At 30.8% G+C, this 23211-nt stretch overlaps 1 protein-coding gene across 1 annotated transcript in view; it reads left to right on the forward strand.

Annotated features, from left to right (window-relative positions):
• The first annotated feature begins 268 nt into the window (after positions 1-268).
• Positions 269-23211, forward strand: part of LOC148301198 (uncharacterized) — a 90039-nt gene continuing 67096 nt past the window's right edge. The window contains exon 1 of the mRNA XM_088273648.1: positions 269-367. Coding sequence (XP_088129774.1) covers positions 269-367 — 99 coding nt within the window. The remainder of the gene's footprint in view (positions 368-23211) is intronic.

Raw genomic sequence — 23211 nt, forward strand, 5'->3', positions numbered from 1 at the left:
AGCAGCCAAACATTCCTGATATTTTTTCTTAAGCATACAATTAAAAAATAAACATATGTTTAAATAAACAAGAATAATATATGATCGGTAATTTATAACATATTTTATGTTCAAAAAATAAAACTGAGAACTGAAAAAAAATACAAATAAAATGAAGTGTTTTAAATATACTGAAAAACCTCCGTTTGTGGTCGTTGAGGCAGTGTTCTTTAATCGAGAGACGAAGGGGTCTTAAATTATATAAATAGTTAAAGATCGATAGCTCGGAATGGTACCGCTCACCCTTAGTATCGTCCTGACTCTGGTCTCCGCTCTAGGACTTCTGCTGAACCTGTACATCCTGATCGTCATCATACTTACAAAGCAGGTAAGATATTTTGCTTTTAACACAACCAAAAAAGATATTTGAAATCCCCTATAGTGAGTTTTTTGTTTAAATTTTATTAGTAATAGAGTAAAATATTTTTAACAATTTTTGTTCTTTATCTATGCAATATTACAAGGGTACAATATTTAAAAGAAGAAGAAAAAAAACGAAAATGCTTCCCAAAAAAGAGACAAGTTCTTGCGCTTGGGGAGGTTATTATCTTATTTTTTGTAAAAAAATATTATTGTATGTTTATTGTATATGGTATGTGTCTGTTTATCACACTTGATTGGTGTATTGGTGTGATAATGGTACTTTGAAATTTGATGGGAATTGAAAACAATGTCTTAAACCTGGCAGTACTGAAATGGAACAGATCCACATTTTTTGGTGTTTAGCGGACCAATCATCCTCCCCACAAATGGAAAATTGGTTCTGCATTCCGGAAGAACTAATGTTTTGGTTTGATATATATCTTTTGATGTTTTATTTTACATATGTTGCTATTGTTAACCCTTATAAAAAAATAATAAAAAAGACTCCAGTCGTCCATTACAGTTTTAATTGAACAGCCCTCGAATAATATCGTTTTTTATTTAAATAAAAGCAGGTACGATTCTCCCAATATAATATGCATACATACATATGTATACATACGCTTCGTTGTCGAATGTGACCGCCAGAATCGTTTCAATTCCAAATGCGGGCCATGAAAGTTTTAAAAGCGCAATGAAATAACTGAAAAGCCGGCAAATTCCCCGCGTTTTTGGAATAATTCAGAAAATAGGGAGGTTTTCATTTCAACACGCTGAAATATTTACGAATGTCTCCGAGCTACGAACTTGTAAAAATGCCCTCCGTTTTCACGATCCGTACATGTATATTTAAGGACAACTCAGCTATATTTAGAAATGAATTATCTGAAACGTGATTCCACGGGGTAGGCACTGTAATCAAATTATCTAAATTGTCTGCTTCCTTCTTATTATAGATCTTCTTACTTAGATCCTCGGATCTGTCTGTTACGTTATCCGACTATTGTGACGTAGACTGCCAGCTGTCACGCCATCGCTTTGGAGGTCTTCCAGGAGGTCTTCTTCAGCCTGGGTTCTCTTGAAGAACAATTTGGACCAGTCTATTTTATTGATTCTTTTGATTCGTTCCTGAATCGTCTTCGCTGTCTTCCTCATCGGACTTTATCCTCCGTACTGCACATTTTATAGAGACCTAATATCACAAATAATTCTACCATATTCGCATTTTAATTTTACTTTAAACTTAAGAAATTTTATAATTAGGACAGTCGCTGTATTTTAATTCATAAACCTTCATTTCTCGGTATGGGGATTCCGTCCACGCGCGCGAAGAAGGAAAATTCATTCTTTATTTCCGACACGTCTCTACTCCGTGACAACTCATCAATACCTTACTTTTCTTTGATCAAACTCTATACGTTTTTATCTTTTCACATCCTTTACAGGAGGAACCTTGTATCAGTCTCGGATAAAGAAAAATATCCTGGGATTACTTTTAAATGGAGGGATCCATTTCATTTGACTTTAAAAACGCGTAGACAATTGATTCGAATTAATTTGATGTGTCTTTTTGAAGTGCTTTCTTGGAAAAACTCTAATGGAAATGTGTAAAAATAAATTGAATTTAAACATACTTTTGACATTTTTAGTCATTATATTAATTTACAGCAATGCATAGTATTAAAAGTTTCTGAACTTGATATGTTAGATTTTTGGTTTGATTTGAGTGCTGATACCAACACTGATGTATGAAAGCGAAACATGGAACTGGCAAAAGATGAATGAAAGCAGAATGAACGCCGTTGAAACGTATTCCCGCAGACAAATGTGTGGAAAATCATTGTATGACAGAATTAAAAATGAAGGAATTAGAAAGGAATGTAAGGCTGACTAAGGGATTATTATGGAGATTAAGAAAAGTTATTTAAGGTGGTGCAGACATGTGGAGCGAATGGATAACGAGAGAATGACTAAGAATATATATTTGCAGAATAGAACGAGGATAGCCAAAAAAGACTTGGAAAGATCAGATCAATTAGAATCTAAAATCTGGTGGTGTCAAATGTCTACGTAATCAGAGGGCATGTATGGCTAGATACATGAATATGAAGGAAGCTATGAGTGTATGTACATAAGAATGTGGCATTCCATCCTCTCTGCCTACCCTTGCTGAGAAACGGTGTAATGGTAGTAGTAGTAGTAGTGTAAACATGTATGTTTTTGTCCGCCTCCGTGGTGTAATGGTTAGCACGTTTAGCTACCGTGCTGAAGGTTCTATTCCCATGGGGGGTTGAAAATGAATATTAGTGAATTTATACTCTTATATTTATTTAGTCCGCCTCCGTAGTGTAATGGTCAGCTCACTCGGCTACCGTTCTGGAGGTCCCGGGTTCAATTCCCAGGGGGGGGTCTAATAAATATAAGTGATTTTTTTCACTCAAATATTTATTCAATGGACTCGTACCTGAAACGGAGGGCTGATCACCTTTCCTTCGTGTGTTAACGATCAAGATAACACTGCGTTTATATGATGCAGTGCCCTATGCACCATTGGGGTGCGAATAAGGGTTCGAAAAATATTTATTTTAATATTCGCTGGACCGGTCCCTGAGCGGTAGAGTAATCACCTTGCCTTCATGTAAGTATCGATCAAAATAACACTGCATCAATACGATGCTGTACCCTATGCACCACTAGGTGTGGATAAGGGTTAGAAGAAGATGAATTCATTTATACTTTATAGTATTGTATGTAGTTATCTTAACTTTATATATTGGATTTATGGTTTCATTTAGGTAAAAACTCATGATATAGAGAAATGATTATTACTCTAACTTTTAAAACTAGGAGAAAGCTCATAATGAAATCAAGTACTGTATGGATCTTACGAAACAGTATAAACGCGGTAAGGGAACTAATTTACAAGTACTTCATCCCTTACGATTCTCAGGGGGTTCGATGTGTTATCTTTGTGAAACTTTGGAAGAACTAAGCGCGATGATTTCATTAGAAATTCGTTTATTATTACAGTTAACCCAATACTAACTTAAGCTTCAAATTCCCTTAAATTATTACCTATTCAAGTTCCACGCCTAAAATGTTATTTAACAAAAAAAAAGGTTTAGTAAAAAGACGCATTAACTTTTTTAAAGAGATATAAAGGAGTTTTATTTACAACATTTTGAGTGTGTGCAAATACTTGTTCACAAAATCTGGATTATCTCCAATTACAGGAATTATTTTCATATTATTTTTTGACATCTCATCAAAGATGAAGAACTTTAAGGTGGTTTAAGTGATCACTTAAACCAGCCTATGACGGTCGTTAGCCCCGTAAATGCCCAGACTGTTATTATTCTACCTGCGAGTTCTCGTAACCATCTATAGTTTTGTTGAGTATTTTTTTTTTACTAAGCAGAGACCTTCAGGAAATGTGTGTAAGGTTACTTTATAATATATACTAAGAGAAATGCCTGAAAACATGATTTTTTATTTTTTTATTTTTTTAAACTCATAATTTTATCAGTCAGAAAGAGTTATTCATTTTTAAACTCAATTTTATCAATTTTTTTTTGAGGTCAAGGGATCTTGCATCCCTTATGTCACTGCGACCATATTAGGTCTATTGTGACCTCCTCTGTATTACAGCTCATTGCCAAGACTTAGGTCTTGGCAGTAAAAAAATAGTAAATTAGCTATTTTAAATTACTTTTTTTTAGATATTTTGAAATGTAAAAAAAACTTGAACAAGTATTTGAATACACTTCTTATTTGACAAGATTTATTTCTAAATCAACGATTTATTGGAATGTTTTATTTTCCGAGTTTTGTGTGTTCTGTATCCCGAATGCTTTATTTTGTATCCAATTTTCTGATGCTGATTTGTAGGGATTCCTTGGATATATTTAGACCACAGATTCTCAAACTTATTGGACCCATTTTTCAACGTCATTTTTTCAAGTCTTATTTGGTCAATACCACTTTTTCTTAAGATCTATTGTGACACGTGTTTAATCCCTTCCACCACACCGTATGCACAAACGGTGTTTGGAAATGTTGCGGAAGCCTTCTTTCATCCTTCAGAATAAATGGCGGGTGTGTATGAGGAGATACGTGAATGTGGAAAAGGTGAATATTGTTTGCAATGACTGATTGGTGTGGCCTTCTATTATCTCTGCCTAGCCCTCTTAGAAATTGACATGGTGGTTAGTTAGGTAGAATTTATAAAACAAAGAAAAAGTTATTACATAAAATTATTTTTAAACCATATCCGCTCCCGAGTACACAAACTGCATCCAGGCTTTTCTGTCGGCTGCCAGCTCCCTTGCATCTTCCCAAGTCAGATCGGCGTCCCGAAGTTTTGACGAGAACTGCCGACGAATTGTAAGCTGTGGTTGTCCTCAGTTAAGTCAAATTCACTCAAAGTCAGTCAAAGTCAGTCAAAGTCAGTAAAATTAAATAAAATGAAATAAAGAAACAAAAAAATACACCTGAAAATTATCTTTGAAAAGTAAATTTTGTGTCTGAGGATTACTAAGTGTTAGATCGGTTAGTCCTATATACCCTTAAACGCATTATATTTCAGGTAAACAATTATTGCTTTTACTGTAATGTAACTATAATTTAGAAATGAAGAATAAGTAGCATATCTGGCATGAGTCTACGAGACAGGATAAGAAATAACAGGATAAGGGAAATATGCGAGATCGAAGATGTTGTTAGGTGGGGAAGGCAACGAAGGAGACAATGGTATGCGCATGTGAGGAGAATGGAGCTATCAAGACTCCCTTATATTGCACTGTACGGCGTACCCCAAGGACGCACATATCACAAAAGAGATGGATCCACAGCTGGGAATCAACATCGCAGGAGGCTAATCCATCTTAAAAACAGGCCACAAGGCCTTCATCAAGCAAAAAAGAAGAAGAAGAAGAACTACAATGTGAAATACTCAAACATTTTACGCGTTATTTTTTCCACAATCTGTTATTACCCATTTGACTCTTCTCCCAAAGCCAGTATTACCCTCCAAGATTACTTCATCACCCGCAAGTGGGCAATATTGCCCAGTTTGGGAACCACTGGTACAGACGATAACAACCAACATTTACTCGTCACGAACTAAGGTTATTGTCAAATGGGAGCTATTTGCTCTAGGCCTATTTCAATACAAGACGACGAAGGGTGTTTGATTTTCTCCAATCATTATATTCAGTCGGAAACGTAACTCGGTATTTGGACAAAATTGAAAAAAGTGCCATTCAAATTGAACTGAAACATTCTATTGAGACATTTCGAGCTTTTGTGTCAACTGTAAGATGAGAGAAAAATGGAGAGTTAGCTTTTTTATGTTTACAATATTTGGAGTGTGCAAATCTTTGTTTGCAATATCCGGATTTGTCTACACTTCGAAGTTTTCTAGCTCAGAATTATTGTTGATATTTTTTTAGGAATTTCATTTATTTGACAAAAAATATATATGGTACGTACATAAACAAAAAAAGCTTATCCATCCCCCCATATGAGTCTTGTTGGTAGAGCTTTTTTTCATATTATTATTATTATCTATTTGAATATATACCCAATAAAAGAATTAATTTTTTGCGTAATTCTTGAGTGAAAAATTCTTGGCAAGCACATCTCGTTAAAGGCGTATATATATATATATATATATATATATATATATATATATATATATATATATATATATATATATATATATATATATATATATATATATATATATATATATATATATATATATATATATATATATATATATATATATATATATATATATATATATATATATATATATATATATATATATATATATATATATATATATATATATATATATATATAAATATATATATATATATATATATATATATATATATATATATATATATATATATATATATATATATATATATATATATATATATATATATATATATATATATAAAAATATATATATATATATATATATATATATATATATATATATATATATATATATATATATATATATATATATATATATATATATATATATATATTTATATGTATATATATATATATATATATATATATATATATATATATATATATATATATATATATATATAACAATTTTTTTATTAAGCGATCATCTCGGGCAGATGTCGCGCGCCCCCATCCGCTTCCTTTTTTCCGTTCTATGGATCCAGTTTCTTGGATTTTTTTTAAATAAAAACCTCACTGCACTTTCTGAATACCCAACTAGACGAGATATTTTACAATTAGATATGTTTTGTTGCGACAGTGTGATTATTTTGGATTTTATCGCAATCGACATTTGCTTTGCACTTTCCATGATTGTTGTGTTATGTTCCCTCAAACGCGGGTAAAACAAAATTGTTGAGACATTTTAAAATGTAAATATTGTAGAAAGGTGACACAAAGTGTCTTTAATTTATTGAACAAAAGAAAGAGGTATCGATAAAGGATTTCTTAGAAAAATAGTTCAGTAAAGTCAAGGCGTGCGGTAACAAGTAAACTCGTAATTTTTTTTGTCCTGCGGTGTATTAGTGATTTTTTATTCAATATTACCTTGGACTGGTACCTGAAGCGGTCTTATTCCCATTGAAGAAACCAACTACATATGATCAAAAGTCCTAGACCACTATACCAATGTATATATTTTATTCATGCTACTACCCGCCATAAAATGATGTAATAAATTTGGAAGAATATAAACGGATAAAGAAAGCGTGTTTTGCTTTCCTGCGAACACGTGAGGGTGTGATCTCAGAACGGGTATAAAACTATGGTAAAGAGCCGACGTGTTTCGAGTCATTAGCCCTGAGGCGGTAGGTTCGTAACACGCGGTAAATACGCGTAGTAAGCACGAACGACTTTTATTTCTTCTTTTTTTATATGAAAAAAATATCATTTTTCTTTCAAAAAATTGTAATTCACAATATTATATAATTTAAAAAATACAAACCCTTATTCGCATTAGATGGTACATAGGGCACTGCATCATGTAAACGCAGTGTTATCTCGATCGTTAACACATGAAGGAAATGTGATCAGACCTCGGCTGATCAGGTACCAGTCCAGTAGAATTTTTCCTGTGTTGCCAGCTTTCCGTAGACTAACGGGCAAAATCGTAAAAGAATCCACAAAACGTATCAAACGAAATGGAACATCAAAGTCTAAAAGCGTGGGATGAAAGCGAAAAGTGTAGATTTGAAATATCGCTCACTCCTTTCAAGAACGTCATAAATCAAAAATCGTCAATTTTCAGTTGTGCATGTTTTCGGAATGCCCAAAAAATGTACTATATCCTAGTAAAAGAGGCATATTTTCAACTTAATATTTACCCGCTACAGGGCAGGAAGTGTTGTTTTTGCATTTTAAAGAAAAGGTATTGTTTAATTATTTGTTTAAATATACAAAATATTTTTCAAATGGAGAAAAAACCTTCAGATTTACCTAAAAAGATCTGTTGCACAGAAAAAAGTTCAGTAAGTGGCTTGATATTTATTTTCAATACAACATTTTGAGTGTGTCCAAATACTTGTTCACAAAATCTGGATTATCTCCAATTACAGGAGTTATTTTCATATTATTTAAAGCTTCTTTACATCTCACCAATAGATGTCTCTAGTGAAGTTCTAGTGATTCAAGAACAAAGTTTCTAAATTGGTTCATATATATAGAACTTCCAAGAATTTGAGTAGTGTGGTTGTCAATAATGGGTAGAATTGGTGAATGTTACACGTGTGTAAAGTGATCACTTAAACCAGCCTATGACGGTCGTAAGCCCCGTAAATGCCCAGACTTCCATATTCTTCTTCATCTTTGATGAAATGTCAAAAAATAATATTTTCAATACATTGTATTATATTTTTAAACTTTAAAAACGTTCTTCTGAAAAATCAAGTTTTTTGATTTATGACGTTCTTGAAAGGAGTGAGCGATATGTGAAAATTGAAAAGCCCCTTTCGAAATATGAAAAATCGTTTCGTGTGCATTAATTTATGTACATGTAACAATATTTTTAATATATTCAGATTTTTGTAGTCAAATAATCCTGCCAAATTATAAGCTGCATAAAATTTTTAAATCGTTATTTTCAGGTGTTTCCCAAAATGTGAAAATAATCCCGGGTTTAGATCATGCATACATCCAAATGAAAGGGTCTTTGTTTGATAAAAGCCTTCTCAATCCAACATATGGCTCATATGCATTGCGGCATGAGATTAATGAGGTACGTATGAGTTACAAAAATTTGAGTAAATATAAAGTGATACCTATGCAAATACCCAGACTTCTATATTCTTCGTCATCTATGTTAAGATGTCAAAAAATGTACAAATAACTCCTGAATAGAGAAAATCCAGATTAATATAATAATAAAAATAAAACCCTTATCCGCAACCCAATGGTGCATAGGGCACTGTGTCATATAAACGCAGTGTAATCTTGATCGTTTACACATGAAGGAAAGGTGATCAGCCCTCCGCTTCAGGTACCAGTCCATGGTAATATTGAATAAATATGACAATGAAAAAGTCACTAATATTTTATTTTACCCCCCTTGGGAATCGAACCCGGGACCTCCAGAACGGTAGCCGAGCGTGCTGACCATTACACTACGGAGGCGGACAATACTCTCAATGTATGTATATATAATGTCAAGGCACTTCTTGAACTTTTTACTGTACAACAGATCCTTTAAGGTAAAACCTGAAAGGTTTTTCTCCATTAAAATTTTTTGTATACTTATTTAAAAAAAATAATTAAAAAAAACCTTTCTTCAAAATCCAAAAACAACATTTTTTGCCCTGTAGCGGGTAAATATTAAGTTAAAAATATGCGGCTTTTACTGGGATATAGAACATTTTTTGGGCATTCCAAAAACATGCACAATTGAAAATTGACAATTTTTTTATATATGACGTTCTTGAAAGGAGTGAGCGATGTGTATCCTATCAAATATATTCCACTTCGATATACCATACAATAATCCGGAACGCAGGACTGATCTAGTCACCTTTGTACAATTAACGGTATAATTTGATACCACATCGCCTCTATGCGATGCCTTATACACTATTAGGTGTGGATAGAATACACATGAAAACTTATAAACTCTGTATATGTAGTTTAATTACTGGAATAATTATATGTTATACTTAATTACTAGCTCCAATAAATCTTTTTTTTAAGAAAATCCTCTTAAATCAAATAAATATTAAATATTAATATTATTCCATTCATAGTTGTCATTTGGAGTTGACGTATTCGCAACGCAATGCACAATAAAAACAACATTTAGGAGTTTTTAAATCATATTTTCATATGGTGTTCGGAGTGCGTGAAAGTTTTTGGAAACTGAAGGGTAATTCATTATGAGTATTTCAATGTTTTAGAATTGATTACATAAACCCTGATGATGACTAGGTTTTTGTCGAAACCGATTGGATAAAGTGTACCAATAAAAAAAGTAGTTAAAACAAAGTTTTTTAATTTTATAGAGTAAATATTAATGAATATAATTCAAATTAGAAGCACTAAATTTGTGATTTTCTATTTCATAATTAAAATGTATCTTTGTATCAAAATCACTATACAACAAAGCTACATTTTAATTTTAAATATTAATAATAATAATAATAATAAAACCCTAATCCCCCAATGGTGCATAGGGCACTGCGTCATATAAACGCAGTGTTATCTTGATTGTTTACACATGAAGGAAAGGTGATCAGCCCTCCGCTCAGGTACCAGTCCATGGTAATATTGAATAAATATGACAGTGAAAAAATTAATATTTATTTTACCCCCATTGGGAATCGAACCCGGGACCTCCAGAACGGTAGCCGAGTGTGCTGACCATTACACTACGGAGGCGGACATGAGTTTAAATATTATCAACATTTCTCAGACTCTGGATTATTGACCCTACGGATGACATATTAATATTATAGGTATCTCAATTAAATATGAAACATATATAATTTTTATTAAGAAAGATGGACGTCGGAGCATCCCAAGAATGCTTTTTTTAAAAACTAAACCCACCATCTACCCGCAGCGGTAATAAAGTCCTGAAGACTCTTTGTCAGCTGTGCATAGAGGAATAATTTTAATTCATTCTTAAGGCATAAAAACTCTATTTAGATAAATGAGGGATGAGGAGGATGTATGGACAAAGGCCGACACTTCGTCCCCACCCCTCAGGATCCCTATGCCTATTAAAAAAAGAACACAGAAAAAAAACAGTATTTCCAAAACTTATTTATAAGATAATGACTTGAAACTTAACATCCCAAGGTTTAAGACCGAGCATTTGGCTGGCTTAAGTGATCACTTTATACACTTGTGTAATGTTCACCATTATGCCCATCAGTTAAAAATTTTATGCCAAATGCCAGGTGGTAAGCCCTGGACACGGCCCTAATATAATTTAAATGGTTGACAAAAAATGTTTGTCGAGTTTTTATGAATATACTAAAGTATGCCAAATACTTGAAAGTGGTCAGGTTAGGAGTCGTAACAATCGGCGGGTATGTATGAGGAGATGCATGAACGTGGAAGAGGCGAAGAATGTTTGCAAGGACAGAGTGGTGTGGCGCTCTATTCTCTCTGCCTACCCCTGCGAGAAAGCGGCGTGATGGTTAGTTAGTTAGTTTTTCTAAGTATATTCATAAAACTTGAGCTTTTCACTATGGGTATAAACACTCATAGTGAAAAAACCTAATTTCGCAACATAATTTAAATGGTTGACAAAAATTATTTTAATGTTTTGTTGGAAAATCGTAATTTCACTTACTTAAACGTAACCATATTCTCAATAATTATAAAAAAATATATATTGCAATATTTTTTCTGCTTAAAATGATATTTTAAATTTTATCTGCTTACTTTGACTTTACAAAGTTGGAAATTCACTTTGTATTTACGGTTAGCATTTCATGTTTAACCAACTGTAGATAGAAGCTTGTATCGTGGCACAAATAAACGTAAACGTATACGTTATATGGTATCTCTGTGTATTATGGAGGTACATTTAACACCCAGTTTTCCAGTTTCAAGGGAGGTTGTGTTTGCTTTTAATTGCCTATCCTTCCCCATGTAAATACACCTACAGCCAACACTATTAAAACATATATATCGTAGTCATACAGGAGAAAGTGACCAAGTGCATTTCTTACAAAAACGTGATATTTTACTATTTGCTATCTTACTAGCTTAATATTGCCCTGAAAAACATCCCAAAGGATTTTTAACTTGGAAGTATAATATATTGACAAGAACCGTCTTATAATATATTGACTTGGTAAAAATGACTAACTGCATTGATGTTTATTTTCTTGCCAAGCAAAAGTGACTTAGATGGCCCTCCTGAACATTTTACCTTTTGTTCGTTGGTCACTTTCTCCTGTACGACTACGATATGTATGTATGATATATATATATGTAATAAACTCACAGTCCACGTGGAACTGTTGAAATATTTAATGCTCAACAATTTCTAGCATGTTTTCGACTTTTTTTGTGAGTTTGAAATAAAAAGACCCATATTTCAACAACAATAACAACAAAAAAAACAAATAATCACCTCGTCCCTTCTAAGCAGGGGTACGTAGAGAACTTTACCCCTCAACCCTTTTCCGTATTCATGGATTTTCTCTTAGATACGTTATAAATATTTAATTCAAATAATTAATATTATTAAATGATTTTGCAGACACTTTGTGATAAAATCTATCCATTTTCGAGCTTTATAAAATAAAACAAGTTTTTTTAACTACTTTTTTATTGGTACTATTTTTAGCTCTAATAAGCAAAATACATTGTTTTGTTTATTAATTTTTAAATCGAACACAGATTTTTCGAGTCTACTAACTAGTATTTTATTTTTCAAATTTAAAAAAAAATATATTGTGACAATTGTTTCGCCTAGTGGCATATGGCATTTTCAAACGTTTTTTAAAATAAAATACAACGCAGTAAACTCAAAAAGTTCTGTGTTTGATTTAAAAATTAATTCAAAAACTCAAATGGAATTCTTAAAATTAAACGTCAAATCAATTCATAAAATACACTGTAATAAGAATAAATAAAGGATATAAGAAATAAAGGAATGGGTAAATGATCAAGAGTTAATTTTATGAAAATTGTAAAATGTATATATTCTTCATTTTTCTCTCTTTTTTGTGTGCATATTAGGTTAAAATGATTAAAAATAATATTAAATGTATTAAAAAATGAACTCCACCGACATGACACACAAGGTGGCTTGGTGGATTTTTGCAAAATAATTTGTTTTTAATATGTTTAAAATTGTGATTTAAATAAATGTATACAATTTATGTAAATGAAAAAAAGAAGAGAACAAAATTACAACAATAATATTTAACTGATATTAAGGAAAAAATATATAAAATAAACTATGTGGTCTACATTAATTAAATCATATTAATATGCTCACTTAAGTTTTAAGTAAATAACACCAAATTGACCGATGTAGAGTATAAACCATTTCCAATTTGGAAAAGTGTATTTTACCACTGCACCCACGGGCTGACATATTTTCAATACAATACAATTATTTCAGTTGTAGGATTAACGCTAGAATATCGAATTACTTGTGATATTTGATTACAAAACTCCAACTAACTAACTACATACATACGATTGCATGTCAGGTACCTAATGACATATCGCTCACTCCTTTCAACAACGTCATATATCAAAAATCGTAAAGTTTCAGTTGTGCATGTTTTCAAAATGCCCAGAAAATGTACTATATCCCAGCAAAAGCGGCATTTTTAAACTTAATATTTACCAGCTACAGGGCAGAATGTGTTGTTTTTGCATTTTGAAGAAAATGTATTTTTTTATTACTTTTTTGAAATATACTAAATATTTTTCAAATGGAGAAAAAACATTCAGGTTTTACCTAAAAATATCTATTGTACAGTAAAAAGTTAAATAAGTGGCATGATATTTATTTCTAATTCATTTTATTATATTCTCAAACTTAAAAACGATCTTCTGAAAAAAGTTTTTTGAGATATGACGTCGTTGAAAGGAGTGAGCGATATGTACTATTTACGTAGTTGGAGTATGTCAGCGGTCGGCAAACTATTAGCCAATGAGCCAAATGCAGTGGTACCCCGGGAATCCGAACTAATTGGGGCTGTGGCCCGTTCGGATTAGAAAAGTTCGGATTAGCCAGAGAAAAATGTAGTTACCTGTTTCTTTTTTAGTTTTTCTTGTTCATTCAGCTCTAAGTAACTAATTAACCATTAACTACTAACTCTAGTAATTATTAACAAAGTATTATATAACGTTGTTTTTTATACATATTTCCATTATTTGCAACTTTTTACATTTAAATTTAATATCACAGCACTTGTGTGGCAATACAGGTACACTATGGTATACTTTATTGAATTTTCAATTTAAACAATTACAAAATTAGTAGTCTTCAGTCTTTGCGTGTTTTATTTAAAAATATTTTTCTACAAAAATTTTTCATCAAAATCTTGTTCGAATTTCCCGGAATTACGGATTTTTTCGGGGTTCATATCTCCGGGGTTCCACTGTATGCATATTATAACGATTTAAAAAAATATTAAGAATCAAATCTGTTTGTTATTCAAGTATTATAATTTTAATAACAAAACCCTTATCTGCACCCCAATGGTGCATAGGGCACTGCGTAATACAAACGCAGTGTAATCTTGATCGTTACACATGAAGGAAAGGTGATCAGCCCTCCGCTTCAGGTACCAGTCCAGGGTAATATTGAATAAATAGTACAGTGAAAAAATCACTAATATTTATTTTACCCCCCCCCTGGGAATCGAACCCGGGACCTCCAGAACGGTAGCCGAGCGTGCTGACCATTACACTACGGAGATGGATTATAATTTTAGGCTTTTATATTTATGTACAACTTTTTTTGTAATATTAGTATATAACCACTCACCGACTATACTGTAACATTAAATGTACACTTTGAGACTTAACATTAACTGAACATTAAGATTTTAATATTTTTCGCAAGCCAACATATACAGACACGGTCATCGATGAAAACTCTAATCATCCAATTTCCCGCAAACATCCAGCTTTTCACTTTAAACGGTGAGTGGTTAAATACTGATTGTACTAACATATTTGTAAAAAAATATAAAAGTAAAAATGACTTATCACAAAATATTTTTTTTAATATATATATAATATTGATAGTTTAAGGTCTTATTAAATTACGAGTAAAATCGATAAAATTTGACGTCACACTTAAAAAAATAATTTTATTCATCGATAAAAAATGTTTTGAAAGTAATCATTATACGCACGTAGGTAAAAAAACTTTGATAAACTTTCGGAAAACTTAAAATCCATAAAAAAATCATCAAACCTTCAAAACTAAATTTACAAAAACATATAAGCTTCACCGTAGGGGTGAGGCTTATATGGCTAGACTCCATACCAATGATTTTTTTTTTAATTTACTTTGTTTATAAAAATATTGTATAATAACTGTAAAACGAACTCCCTATCTAAACATAAGTATCTACTTTATTAGAGAGGTAGAAAAGTAATATTTGAAATGTTTTCTATTTATAACTATTTTGTATTATTTAAATATATATATATATATATATATATATATATATATATATATATATATATATATATATATATATATATATATATATATATATATATATATATATATATATAAATATATATATATATATATATATATATATATATATATATATATATATATATATATATATATATATATATATATATATATATATATATATATATTTATATATATATATATATATATATATATATATATATATATATATATATATATATATATATATATATATATATATATATATATATATATATATATATATATATATATATATATATATATGTGTATATATATATATATATATATATATATATATATATATATATATATATATATATATATATATATATATATATATATATATATATATATATATATATATATATATATTGAAATCAATAATAAAAGGTAGCAAAAAGTATACTACTTGTAATATATTCTTAGATTAAAACCAATATTTTTAGCTTTTCCACTTTATTTTTATTTGATCAGCGACCGGGTTTCATCGTTACCGACATCATCAGACTGACTGTCGGTAACGACGAAACCCGGTCGCTGGTCAAATAAAAATAAAGTGGAAAAGCTAAAAATATTGGTTTTAATCTAATAATATATTAAAAATGCAATTCCATCACGAAGTGTCAGTGGATAATATAAATCTATTATATTCTCAATATTATTAATATTTAAAGCATTTACTTTGTGGTTAGTCATTTTTACTTATTTATTTTTTTACAAAAATGTTAATAAAATTAGTATATAACCACTCACCGAGGTTAAACGTACATGTACGTTTAACCTCGGCTCGTAACGCATGTCTGTATTGAAAACTATAGTGCATGTTGGTCTTCGGGTCGACCAAAAATCGCATGTGTTAGACATTTTGTGTAGTTTTGAGTGTGTAAATGGTGCTATGGTGGTGAAGGGTAGTATTGTTTGCATGCTGTGTTAGTGATTGTCCTGACGAAGAGACGGGTACGTCTCGAAACCGGTAGACGTAAAAATCTCGGTGAGTGGTTATATACTAATTTTATTAACATTTTTGTAAAAAAAATAAATAAGTAAATCTATTATACTACTTGTTGCGAATAATGTCCTTGCATCTCCTTCGAAAGTTTGATCAGGTCAGATTTGTATATCGTTATTTTTAGCACGTTTCTATGTTTTTTAATGAGATTCGTGCTTCGAAAATATTGTTTGCATAAATACGTAGGGTCGAAGAATCTTCCCGCGGATATTTGTGCCGGAGACGCACTTAGAAGGTCAAAGCCGCATTTGGCTCCCGAGCCAGACTTTGCCGACCAATGGTGTATGTGATGAAATTGATCAAAAGTCCCTAACAGGGAAGGTCAGTTCGAGGTGATTGCTTGGAACAGTGTACAATTAGACAAACGAGAATGCTGTTCATTTAAATTGAACGGATATCGAACAAGTTTTATGGATGAATTTTGTATTCTAAGTTCTTTCGAAACATCATTATTTTATTTATTAAACATAATAATTAAACCCTTATCCGCACCCCAATGGTGCATAAGGCACTGTGTCATATTAACGCAGTGTTATCTTGATCGTTTACACATGAAGGAAAGGTGATCAGCCCTCCGCTTCAGGTACCAGTCCATGGTAATATTGAATAAATATTACAGTGAAAAAATCGCTTATATTTATTTTACCCCCCTTGGGAATCGAACCCGGGACCTCCAGAACGGTAGCCGAGCGTGCTGACCATTACACTACGGAGGCGGACAAACATTATTAACATAAACATAAACATAATAACATAATTTTTTGTTATTAAACATAGTAACAAAAAATAATGTAATTTTATTAATTTGCCAGACATTTATACTTTCAATTTATCTTAATACAAGTTTTGCTGTTCTCTCTAATAAAGAGACTAAGCTTTTGTGCTTGGAGAGGAGTGTACATTTATTGCTAATCGTTTATAATAATAATAATAATAAATCCCTTACCGCACCCCAATGGTGCATAAGGCACAGCTTCATATAAACGCAGTGTTGTTTCGATCGATTACACATTAAGGAAAGGTGATCAGCCCTCCACTTCAGGTACCAGTCCAGTGTAATATTGAATAAATATTAGAGTGAAAAAATCATATTTATTAAACCCCCCCTGGGAATCGAATTCGGGACCTCCAGAACGGTAGGAGAGCATGTTGACAATTACACTACGGAAGGTGACTTATCATTTATACTTAATTAATAGTTATCATATTAATAGTAATTAAGTTAATCGTTTATACTTAATTATTCTAGATTTAACATGGATTTTCAAGCTTTGGTATTATTATTAAGCTTTCATTTGTTGGTTTAAGTGATCACACGTTTGTGAGTGATTTAGCGAGTGATAAATACGTAGATCTCGAGGCATAGACTGAGTATGCTTTTATCCAAAAAAATATTTTGAAACATTTAATAATTTTAATCATAAAAATAAAAAAGGAGAATTTCCATAGTATTATTTTTAAGATTACAAAATATATTGAGCGCTTAAAATACTAAAGTTATGGTATTAAAATTTAAATATGGGGTATTTTGATCCCCTTGTTAGATCCGAAACTTTTTTTAAATAATGAAATAATATCCATCGTCTAGAGATCGCTGTACACATTGATGAACGTATGTATCGCTTTGTATGAAGAGAAGTTTCGTTTTTATTATTATTTCCTCTGGCAGTGAAATTCCCAAGAGCTTTCTCTCGAATTATTCCGCGCCCCTATTTCGTTGAATAAGAATGTCAACAATAACATCCCCTTGGACCTGCCAGACAACGAATGTTTGCAATGGGCTTTAGCTATATTTCATCAACTTGCGTCGACTTAAGAAAAATTTAATCCCTAGGTAAAATATTAACTCGAAGATCACAGAGCATTCACAATAAAACATTTTTGCAATTACGAAAATGACGCTAACGTAAATAAACGATTGTAAATAATACAGATTTTGGAACAGGTAGATGATTTCGTGTATTTGGGTAGTATGTTTTCTAGGGATGGAAAGATTGATAAAGACTTAGAAAGGAGAGTGAATGCTGGGAACAAAGTTAATGGTGCACTGAAATCAGTTATAGCAAATAAAAACCTATCAGCGGAAGCTAAACTGGCAGTGCACAACGGAGTCCTGGTTCCAACTCTAATGTATGGAAGTGAAACATGGATTTGGCAAAAGAAGGATGAAATTAGACTGAATGCAGTCGAAATGCGATCTCTGAGAAGAATGTGCGACAAAACGATGTATGATAGATGTACGAATAGTGAAATAAGGAAGGAATGCAAAGCTGAGATAAGCATTATCGATAAAATTAAGAAAGGTGTGTTGAGATGGTTTGGACATGTAGAACGAATGAGTGAGGAAAGAACGGTAAAACAAATTTAGGAGGCGAATGTTAGCGGGAAAAGAAGCAGAGGAAGACCGAGAAAACCATGGCACGATCAGGTATGCCAAATACTTGAAAGTGGTCAGGTTAGGAGTCGTAACAATCGGAGGGTATGTATGAGGAGATGCATGAACGTGGAAGAGGCGAAGAATGTTTGCAAGGACAGAGTGGTGTGGCGCTCTATTCTCTCTGCCTACCCCTGCGGGGAAGCGGCGTGATGGTTAGTTAGTTAGTTAAATAATAAAAAAAAAAAGCACAATGGATCGTGAGAGATTAATTTTTACTTGGAAAATATAATTTCACTCTTTTTATCCCTGTGCTGTTTCCAATATGTAAAATTTAAATTAATCAATTTTCAATCAAAATTTTACTTGGTAAATACCACTATTTCTTAAAATGCATTGTGTACGTCATAGATTGAGATAATATTTTGTATAATATATATTTGTTCTTTGGATAAGTTAACAAGGATATTATAGGTATTAGTAGTACACATACCTCAAGATAAGAACTGAAAACCTCCCTACTACTTGCTAGAATAAAATTTTTAAAAATACGTACTATTTCATTTGTTCTTAAGATAAGTTAACTAGGATAATGTTGGTATAAGCAGCAAACAAACCTCAAGATTAGAACTGAATACCCTATCTGCTACGTAGTATATTCAGTACGAGTATAATCTGTCCTCATTCCACTCACCCCTATTGAGGTTAAAAGCCTTACCAGTGCTATCTTCCACCCTTATCCGAGAACCTTATCAACATTTCAAAATCAGGGAACGATTCCTTTTAATGCTTTTTATGCTACCGCAATTTTCCAAGAGATGACAATGATCAGATATTAAAAATGTTCATCTTCAGATTTAATTATTATAAATTCGTATCTTTTACACATAAAAAAAACTAAAAAATTATTTTTACAACATTTTGAATGTGTCCAAATACTTGTACACAAATCTGGATTATCTCCAATTATAGGAGTTATTTTTCATATTATTATTTTGATATCTCATCAAAGATGAAGAATAATAAGGAAGTCTGGGCATTTACGGGACCTACGACGGTCAGAGGTTGGTTTAAGTGATCACTTTACACACTTTCTTCATCTTTGATGAGATGTAAAAATAATAAGTTGAAAAATAACTCCTATAATTAAAGATAATCCAGATTTGTGAACAAGTATTTGGACACACTCAAAATGTTGTAATTAAATTAACTGGTCAAATTATAAGCTAAAATAATAAAAAATGAAAATGATATTTTCTGGTGTTTCTCATGTATGTTATTATAATCCAGGATTCGGACCTCAAATACTAGTATAAGAGTTAATGCTCAATAAAAAAGCTTCTTTTCATCTCACCAATAAATGTCTCTAGTGAAGTGGAAGTGATTCAAGAACAAGGTTTCCAAATTGGTTCATATATATTTATATATATGTATATATATATATATGTAGAACTTCCGAGAATTTGAGTAGTGTGGTTGTCAATAATGGGTAGAATTGGTGAATGTTACACGTAAGCCCTGTAAATGCCTAGACTTCCATATTCTTCTTCTTCTATGTTGAGATGTCAAAAATAATGTTAAAAAACTCCAGATTGGAGATAATGTTTAACATAATTTTCCCTTTTTCTTTCCTCCCGCCCCTCTTCTTAGTATTTATGTTTAATGACATATATAAAATTTTGTAAATGGAATGTCACAAACACATGTTTTTTTGTTACTAATTATTGTAAATGTATTTATGTAACTGTTCTGAAAATTTTCCAAATAAATTAATAAATAATCCAGATTTGTGAACAAGTATTTGGACACACTCAAAATATGTGTAAATTTGTCACATACGCCATCTTGGATGACAGACATCGATATCATGTACTACGGCTAGTTACGCATTCAATTCAACGTTTCGAGCTTTCGCGAACGAGAGGAGTGAATTTGGCGATATTCGAACACCGGGCGAACACGCTGTGGGGGTGGGGGAGCTTTGTCTCATCGCGGCATTGAATGGGACACTTGTGGAGTGTGGGGGGTGAAATAACCACTTATCCTTCGAGAAGGTGGACGAGACTTGACTGCTAAACCCTCACAACGCTAGATAACCCCACTTCGCATTCCAAGGGCAACTCCACACAATCTGTGATCAAGCTTTTAAGTAAGTTTACTTCCTTTGAATATTTTTTTGAGGAAATTAAATTAACCGCACTGAAACTGAATTTTTAATTTAAAATAATATTTTTACGGGATAATTTATAGAGTGTCATTTTCGTAAAATATTACCTCAAGGGCGTATAGTGTCAGATTTTCTGATCAAATTTGAGGCGTTTGGCATATTTGGTTAGAATTTGTTAGGGTCGCATAGACATCAAACTCAGTTTGATATACATAATATTAATAAAGCAGTGAAGACAGTTTACGATCTATATAATCAAGTTAAAATTCTCATTAAAGAACTCAGATTTTTACTTTATATGGTTAATACATTAATACGTATATTTATATAAATTTAAAAAATGTTCATAATTTTCCATTTATATAATCCAAATATTGAAAAATAATGTAGGTTGTTTAAAACTTAACTTTATCTGTAGTAATTTTTTTTTTTAAGTATCATTTATAATTTTTTTAATGATTTTTCACCATTATAAACCATAGTGTGAAATAACACGGTAATTTTAATATAATAAAAAAAAACACTTATCTAAGACTAATTTTCAGTTTTTTTTATTATAAACATGACTAGCTTCGAGAACTACATATGTTGTCATGTTGTCAACAGGCAAAAATACCATATTTTGTATAGTGTGAAATAACACGATGATTTTAATATATTTCAAAAAGAACACTTGTCTTAGACCAGTTTTGAGCTGATTGACATAAACATGACTAGTTTCGAGAACTACAGATTTTCTTATCAATAGGCAAAAAATACTTTATTTTTTATATTAAAAGCATTGATAACATTGTGGTAGGGTTATATTACATTCTCCTTATTATTCATCGTATACTTTGTGTTATACCAATTGAAAAAAAACTCTAGTTCGTGACTACTATCATCAGATCAAATGTAGATCTGAAGTAGTGTTTTTTAATGTGGTATTACACAAAGTGAACGGTGAATGATAAGGACAATGTTTAAAAAAATATATTCTGAAATACTCGAAACTGGTTGTGTTTACATTAATCAACTGAATAGGGATTTATATACGGTACAAGTGATTTATTTTTAAATATAAATACAAGTATTCTGTAGTGTTTCTGAACTTATAAAATCATCGTATATATTCATTGCTTCGTTGCTATTATAACATATGTCTAAAATAACAATGAGATATTTCACGAGGGTAGATTCAATCTGCTGTAAAGAAATTTCATAAGTCAAGGCCTTAGGGTCCACGGTAGAATAATGTAGCTACAAACTTCAACTATTTGACCGATTTTATACCAGCCAAGTCTAGAGAGGAATACCTCTTTTATTCGCACAATTCCATCCCAGAGGCGATACAAGAAGCTGGAAAGTTCAGCCAAGCGGGGTGGAAATATGCTCGCAAATATGGGCGCTTTATTGCAAGGACGAGATACTACGAGTACCTTCGGAGAGCATTCTTCAAGGCAAGTTGTAAGTTTTAACCTTTATCATCCGAGGGTGAGAGGTTCTGCCCTTAAGAAAATCGCAAAAAATATCGTAATAAAAACGGTTTCATTACAATACATTTCATTAAAAGAATTTAGATCCGGACGGAGAAATAAATTTGTTCCCTTGACAATTTTTGCGCTTTGATCTCTGCAAAATTACTGGAGGCACGTATTTATCATTCATCTAAGCTTTGGAATTGTGCGAAAAGCACAATTTTAAGTTTTAATAATGATTTTTTTTATTTGATTAAAATTAACATTATCAAATTAACGTCATTCCACAAAGTTAATGCCGAATCAAAAAATAATATGATATTTTTTATTAATTGATTCGGCAGTCACTGTGTGATAATATCTATATTCTTTTATTTATATTTATAAACTTTACTGGGTAAATACCAATATTATGATGATACGTATTTCAATATATATATATATATATATATATATATATATATATATATATATATATATATATATATATATATATATATATTTATATATATATATATATATATATATATATATATATATATATATATATATTTATATATATATTTATATATATATATATATATATATATATATATATATATATATATATATATATATATATATATATATATATATATATATATATATATATATATATATATATATATATATATATATATATATATATATATATATATATATATATATATATATATATATATATATATTTATATATATTTATATATATATATATATATATATATATATATATATATATATATATATATATATATATATATATATATATATATATATATATATATATATATATATATATATATATATATATATATATATATTTTTTTTTTTAATTGGCAAAGCAACCAAAATTGAGTGATACATATACTTTATTCATATGGTAAATGGTAAAATTTATTTATTCATATGGTAAATGTATTCATAAAATTATGCGGAACAAAAGATTTTAAAAGGTATTTACTAAGTAAAACTTTAATCGAAAATATATAAATTTTAAATAATATTTTGACACCGCAATATGAATGAAGAGTACGAAAGTGTGGGTATTAACGACCTGTC

The sequence above is a fragment of the Brachycentrus maculatus genome, unplaced genomic scaffold (assembly GCF_059751285.1).
Source record: "Brachycentrus maculatus isolate JH-2025_06_01 unplaced genomic scaffold, ASM5975128v1 h1tg000591l, whole genome shotgun sequence".
NCBI lineage: Eukaryota > Metazoa > Arthropoda > Insecta > Trichoptera > Brachycentridae > Brachycentrus > Brachycentrus maculatus.